Genomic DNA, 7,363 nt, shown 5'->3' with positions numbered 1-7,363 from the left:
AAACTCCAAGTGATTAATTACAACCTCAAGAATCTTTACATGTTATGAAAGCACCTACAGAAAGCTCTCCACACCTGCTATCAATGTACATGTATCTACTATCAAATATGCACATTTTATTTTTTTATAGGAGGCGTGCAAAGACTTAAGTTTACTGGATGCTTTGGACAGATGAATCCAAAATATTATTTTTATACACAACAACACAACATCTGAGCACAAATAATTCTGTAGGGTATTTCCCACTCCTCCATGTTGAAAGAATCTCTTTCCCCTAATCACTCCTAGGGTGATGTCATCAGCACAAGGTGTCTGTGAGCTGATGTATCAGAACCGAGTCTCTGCTCTTTCCTCCGAGTGCGCTGTGATGCTACTCGGCAATGCTACATCCGACATCACACTTGTTGGAGGAGTCTTTATCCTCCTTGTGTTGTGGCATCACCTGTGATAGGGGATATAAAGCTGACTAGCAGCTAAATGGGTGGAACAATCGGCCTAGCTAAATTGGGGAGAAAACAAAAATATGGAAAGAATTAGATAAAAATCAAAAATAAATTATATATGTATGTATAAAAGTATAAATATAAGATGTATATTTGGCTGTTTATGCTCTTACTATATTCTTAATTATTCTTGTTGTAAGCTTACTAAAACATTTGCTGCCTTTGGGTAACATATAGTAGGTCACTTTTTTATCATTATAAAGAAGTGATGTTTCAAAAAATCAGCATTTTCTAAAAAAAATCACAAAGAATATAAATCACTTTATTAAGCAAAAATTTTTTTATTAATATCATATAGGGCTAAGGGATGTTTAGTTTTGTGTGTTTTAGGTAAATTTCCTTCATCTTTCAAAATGAATAAACGTTTAAAAACGTGTGAATGGGCCAAACATTTTTTTATGTGTGTATGGATAATGCGTATAAATGTGCATAGATATGGATAGACAGCTTTTTCAAATCTCACATTCAATTATGAATCTAGACTGCATGGATCTAAGTAACAATATAAGGCTGATTTAAAATGTACCCCCTTCTCCCTCCTGAACCTTAGTATCATGACTCTGTCACCGTAAAAAGACACCTAGCTCTCCCATTTTCCTCCACCTTGCCCACTTGGTTTTCTCCAACACGTTCCAGGTTTCTGCACAGCTCCGCTCTCAGCCTGTGCCATTACGCGCGCGACGCGCTGGATGGAGCGCGGTCTCAGAGCACGTGCCTCAGATTTTAAACATACTCCAGAGCTTATAGGTGCACTTCCTCACTCACACCCCGCTTACACTGAATTAGACTTTAAGCATGGACATTTTTTTCTGTCATACCCGAGACTGAGCGTTAAGGGGAGGAGCTAAGAGCCCGTTTTGCGCGGCGCGTGCCCGCCTGAAGCTGAAAAGAAGGAGAAGCGGAGACCGCGCGACGACTGCACGGAGTGAAGTGGAGCCGAGAGAACCGAAGCTGCTTCGCTTTGTGTCAGAGGATGAAACACGCGGAGTTCTTGTTTTAGAGCAGAAATGCAATAACGTAGGCTTCGGATGTGACCGGATTGGGGACAAAGCCCACAGTTTAGAGAGGCGTTCCTCGTTTACTGGGCTAATATTAAAACTCTGGCGTTTAAACACTGACATACTGAAGATGCTACTTGTTTCCAGACGCTGTTCAACTTTTCGAGCCTCGCTGCTCGCGCTCTGGCTTCACCTCAGCACCTGGCGAACGGTGAGTTAATGGAGGACGAAGTTTTGTGTGTGTGTTTTACTGCTTTTCAAGAAACGTTTGTTGACAATGTAATTTGAGTTTTATTTCAGACAGTTCTGCTGTTAGAAACCAGTTAGAAGCTGCTGTGCTGCTTGGTCTTCTGTAAATTAGCTGTTTTTACACAGTACATGTTTACGTATTTACTAAGGAAATACACTTAACACTATTTTTATCTGTGTTGCAAGTCCATGTTCAGTTTTTCACCATTTGTTTTCCTTCATGCAGCTTAAACAACAATATCTCTAGTTTTCCACTGTTCTTATGGGTGTAAATTAAACCCCTGGTTTAATGCCGTGTAGCTTCTAAGGAGAAACTTGAAAGATAAAAGATGTCACTGGAAAATAAACTAAGCTAGTTATTTAGCTTTCTGAGCAGTTCTGCTTTAGTGTCCACAAAAATACAGGTTACTTTCACTGACTGCTCTAGAATCTTAAACCATAAATCATTATGCTAGTAGAGGTTTGTTTCTCATAAGATCCCCAGAGGTGACATCATGTAAAAAAAATGCGTGGCCACGACTTATTAAGACATAGGAACAGGATAATGAAGTTGTGAGTAGGACTTGTTATGGGGGAACAAGATGTGAGAACAACATAATTAAGTCATGGAAAAGACCAATATGGACAGTTGCCCCCATAACTTAATTATCTCTTTTCCATGCCTCAGTACTTATTAAAGCATGGGAATGAGATACTAATGCGTAGCCACAACTTATTAAGGTGTGGGTTCAACTGATTAAAGCGTGTAAATGAGATCCAAATGCATAGCCATGACTTATTAAGGCATGGGAACGAGATAATTAAGCCCTTGTCATATAAGTCATCCCCATGTCATATAAGTCATCCCCATGAATTATATTGTTCCCATGCCTAATAGGACTCATTAAAATGTTAAAATGAGATAATAATGCATGGCCACAACTTAGGACATGGGAACAACCAGTATGGCCAGTTGCCCCCACGACTTGACTATTGCATTCCTATGCTTTAATACAACTTATTAAAGCCTGGGAATGAGCTACTAATATGTGGCCAAGACTAATTAAGGTGTGAGAACAAGATAATTATGTTGTTGGGTCAACTGATTAAAGTATGAGAACAAGAGCCTAATGCTTAGCCATGACTTATTAAGGCGTGGACACAAGATTATTAAGTCCTTGCCATACAAGTCGTCACCACAACTTAATCATCTCGTTCCCATGCCGTAATAAGTTGTGGCCAAACATTAGAGATTAGGATCTTGTTCCCACACTTTAATAAGTCGTGGCCATGCATTTCATTTTTATATGATGTAACCTCAGGGGTTCAGAACCTCTAAGGTGACATCATGTAAAAAAAAGAATTAGTCTCCACAAGAACAAGATCCTTATGCGTGGCCACAACTTATTAAGGTGTGTGAATGAGATAAATAGGTCCTGGTCTTATAAGTTGCCCCAAGACTTAATTGTCCCTTAATTATTCCTTAATTATTCTAAAACGTTAATTATCTTGTTTTCACGCTGTCATGGTCAGAACAGAATAGCAGACAAGCGCAGATACTGATAAAAACAAAATGTGTTTATTATGATAATAAACAGATGAAATCAGGGTCGATACAAAAACAAGGGTGATCACCAGTAGACAGAGCAATGAAGACAAAACCATACCATAAACGAGAGACAGTCCAGAGTTCATACACAAGCAATCCAGTATCAGAGGTAATCCAAGAGGCAGTAGTGAAAGCACAGTCCAGGTCATACACAAACAATCCAATATCAAAGGCAGAGGCAAGAATCGGCGTCGAGTAAACAAAAGCAAGGTCATACACAAAGTAACTGAGACAAGAGATAAGTAACGCTTTGTACGAGGATAACCTACAATACGCGGCGATGAAGTCTGTTTGGCGTGCACCTTTATAGTGCCAGTAATCAGTATTCGGGGCTTCCTGGTGGAAGCAGGTGAGGTGTCACGTGATCAGGTGAGTGCGTGATGTCAGCGGGTGGTGCATTCTGGGTAGTGTAGTTGTTAACCTGAGAACCTCCGTTAGAGCTGGGTGTGGAAGGGACAGAGGAGCTAACAGCACCAGACGTGACAGTACCTCCCCCCAAGGGAGTCGGAACGGAGCCGGAACGGGGACGACCACGACGACGTCCACCCGACGGGCAGGGAGTACCGGCGGGAGGACCAGGCGTAGCCTCAGAGGTGACGGGCAGGCGGGGGTTGCGAGACTGGGAACCCCTACGCACCGGAGCCGAAGAAGAGAGTGAGCGCTTGGGACGCCCACGGGGTCTAGGAGCAGGCTTACCAGGGTGACGGGCATGAAATTCGGCCAGTAGAGCAGGATCCAGCACGTCACCGGCGGCAACCCAGCAACGCTCCTCAGGGCCGTAACCCTCCCAGTCTATGAGGTACTGGAGCACACCGCCACGCCTGCGTGAATCCAACACCTCTCGAACCGCATAGGTAGATGAATCCTCCCCCTCCACTGCCGCGGGCGGCACGTCATCTGGAACACCCTCAGCAAGCGGACCTGGGACAAGAGGCTTGAGCAGAGAAACATGGAAAGAGTTATGCACCCTGTACTGAGCAGGCAACTCAATCTTATAAGTCACCTCGTTAACCTGAGACAACACCTTAAATGGGCCAATATACTTAGGCAGCAGTTTCCTACAGGCCCCCTCAAACCTCAAGTCCCGGGTCGACAACCACACCCTGTCTCCGGGTTGGTATTGGGGGGTGGTGCCACGGTGTCTGTCGGACTGCTCCTTATATTTCCGTAAGACCTCCGAGATCTGCTGATGCGTCTCCTCCCACACCTGCTCACTCCGCTTCATCCAATCGTCAACAGCGGGAATCTCAGTGGACGACGCTGTCCACGGAGCTAACGGAGGCTGATAACCCAGAATGCACTGAAAGGGAGTGAGACCAGACGTGGAGTTAGTTAAGGAGTTTTGGGCTATTTCAGCCCAAATTAGATATTGTGACCACTCAGACGCATGCTTGAAACAATATAACCTTAGAAACTTTCCTAACTCTTGGTTGACTCTCTCACACTGACCATTACTAGTGGGGTGAAACCCAGAAGTGAGACTTACGTGTACACCCAAATGTTCAAAAAATGATTTCCATACCCGAGAAGTAAATTGAGGACCTCTGTCTGACAAAATGTCCTCCGGAACCCCATAATGTCTGAAAATGTGGGTGTATATAGCTTGGGCGGTCTGAAGAGCAGTAGGAAGTGCAGGAAAAGGGATAAACTTAACTCCCCTAGAAAATCTGTCTACAACAGTAAGGACAGTTGTGTAACCTTCAGATTCAGGCAAATCAGTAACAAAGTCTACAGCAATATGTGACCATGGACGTTCAGGCACAGGCAGAGGACATAGCTTACCGGCTGGAAGGGTTTTTGGTGTTTTGCATTGTGCGCAGACAGAACATGAAACTACGAACGTTTGAACATCAGCTCGCATGGTTTCCCACCAATACCGAGCTGAGATGAGTTGCAATGTACGTGTAACGCCTGGATGACCGGAAGTAAGAGCAGCATGTGCCCAGCCAATAAGTTGATCACGAAATTGTTCAGGTACATAAGTCTTGTGAGGAGGGCAACCCTCCGGAGGTCGTGTGTTAACCAGACTCCGCTGGATAAGATCATCTAGTTCCCATCTAATGGCAGCTACTTTAACTGTGGGTGGCAGAATGTGTTCGGGTTCAGAAACGTGGCATGTGTCATCTGGGGAACTGAAAACACGGGATAAGGCATCAGCTTTAGTATTACGGTTGCCTGGACGAAACGAGATTGAGAAGTTGAAACGTGAGAAAAACAATGACCAACGAGCTTGACGGGGGTTTAAACGTTTAGCTGTACGGAGATACTCTAAGTTCTTGTGATCAGTTAGAACGGTGAATGGATGTGCAGCACCTTCCAGCCAGTGACGCCACTCCTCAAGAGCTAATTTGACAGCCAGCAGCTCTCTATCCCCAATCCCATAATTACGCTCCGCAGGCGACATTTTCTTTGAGAAAAAGGCTACGGGATGAAGCTTAGGCGGTGAACCGCTGCGTTGGGAGAGAACTGCTCCGACGCCGGTATTAGAAGCATCGACCTCTACAACAAAAGGTAAATCTGGATTAGGATGCGTCAGGATGGGGGCAGAGACAAAGGCGGCTTTTAATTTCTTAAAAGCTTGGTCAGCTTCAGGGGACCATTTCAGAATTTTGGTGGCATTTTTAGTGAGCGCCGTAAGGGGGGCAGCTATGCTACTAAAATTACGTATGAAACGTCTGTAAAAGTTTGCGAATCCTAAGAAACGCTGAAGATCTTTGATAGACTGGGGAACAGGCCAGCTAGTTACGGCATCTACTTTAGAGTCATCCATAAGAACTCCCTGGGAGCTGATGACATAGCCGAGAAATGCGACTCTTTGAAGGTGGAACTCGCACTTCTCGGCTTTCGCATAAAGGTTGTTCTCTAAAAGCCTCTGGAGAACAGAGCGCACGTGCTGCACGTGGGAATCTAGGTCTGAGGAATAGATCAAAATGTCGTCAATAAAAAGTGTCACATACTTGCCAATCATATCTCTAAATACGTCGTTCATAAACGACTGAAATACTGCGGGGGCATTAGCGAGACCATAACTCATGACTAGGTACTCGTAGTGACCATTAGTAGTGGTAAACGCGGTTTTCCACTCGTCCCCCTCCCTAATGCGGATCAAATTGTAAGCACTGCGCAAATCGAGTTTAGTGAAATAGGTAGCTGTACGCAGTTGCTCAAGGGCACATGGAATGAGGGGCAATGGGTAAGCAAATTTTCTCGTAATGGCGTTCAAACCTCTATAATCAATACATGGTCTCAGTCCCCCGTCCTTTTTCTTAACAAAGAAGAATCCAGAACCGACGGGGGACTTTGACGGCCGAATGAAACCTTGAGCCAAAGCTTCATTAACATAATCACGCATAGCCTTTTCCTCATCGAGCGTAAGGGGGTAGACTCTAGTTTTGGGTAGGGTGGCACCCTCCACTAAGTCAATAGCACAGTCATAGGGACGATGCGGAGGCAATTTAGTAGCGTTATCTTTGCTAAATACTTCCAAAAAATCTGAATACTCAGCGGGTACAACCATCTGATCAGAAACGTCAGGACTCTCTACTGAAGTAGACTGAATGATTAAACTATCCAAAGCAAGACAATGTTTATGACAATGAGCAGACCAAACCGTGATATCCCCATCGCGCCAGGAGACAGTGGGATCGTGAGTCTTCAGCCATGGCATGCCCAGGATAACTGGATGCTCGGTGCAGGGAAGCACGAAAAGTGGTAGTTCCTCAAAATGAAGAGCGCTGGCTTGTAGAGTGATGGGCAGAGTCTGCAGGGTAACCGGCTTGGAGCGGACAGTCTTTCCATCAACAGCATGGATGGCTAATGGACGTAGAAGTTCTCTGGTGGGCACTCCATGCTCCTTAACTAGGTCCTGGCTGATGAAGTTCCCCTCCGACCCGGAATCTACAAGCGCTGGGACAGAGAGCATACCAGTAGGTAACATAATATTTACAGTCAAAGAAAAACATTTAGAGCGAAGGATTGTGTTGTGCTTACGTACCACGTTAGCGCGTGGAGAGCACTCCACGCGC

At 44.6% G+C, this 7,363-nt stretch overlaps 1 protein-coding gene across 1 annotated transcript in view; it reads left to right on the top strand.

The window, feature by feature from the left end:
- The first annotated feature begins 1,352 nt into the window (after positions 1-1,352).
- ghrhrb (growth hormone releasing hormone receptor b) overlaps positions 1,353-7,363 on the top strand; it is a 68,939-nt gene continuing 62,928 nt past the window's right edge. Inside the window, exon 1 of the mRNA XM_007248174.4 lies at positions 1,353-1,712. Within this exon, the coding sequence (XP_007248236.1) occupies positions 1,632-1,712 (81 nt within the window). The 5' untranslated portion in view covers positions 1,353-1,631. The remainder of the gene's footprint in view (positions 1,713-7,363) is intronic.

Source organism: Astyanax mexicanus, chromosome 5 (genome assembly GCF_023375975.1).
Source record: "Astyanax mexicanus isolate ESR-SI-001 chromosome 5, AstMex3_surface, whole genome shotgun sequence".
Taxonomy (NCBI): Eukaryota; Metazoa; Chordata; class Actinopteri; order Characiformes; family Acestrorhamphidae; genus Astyanax; species Astyanax mexicanus.
Note: the sequence above shows the minus strand (reverse complement) of the source record. Positions and strands in the feature narration are given on the sequence as shown.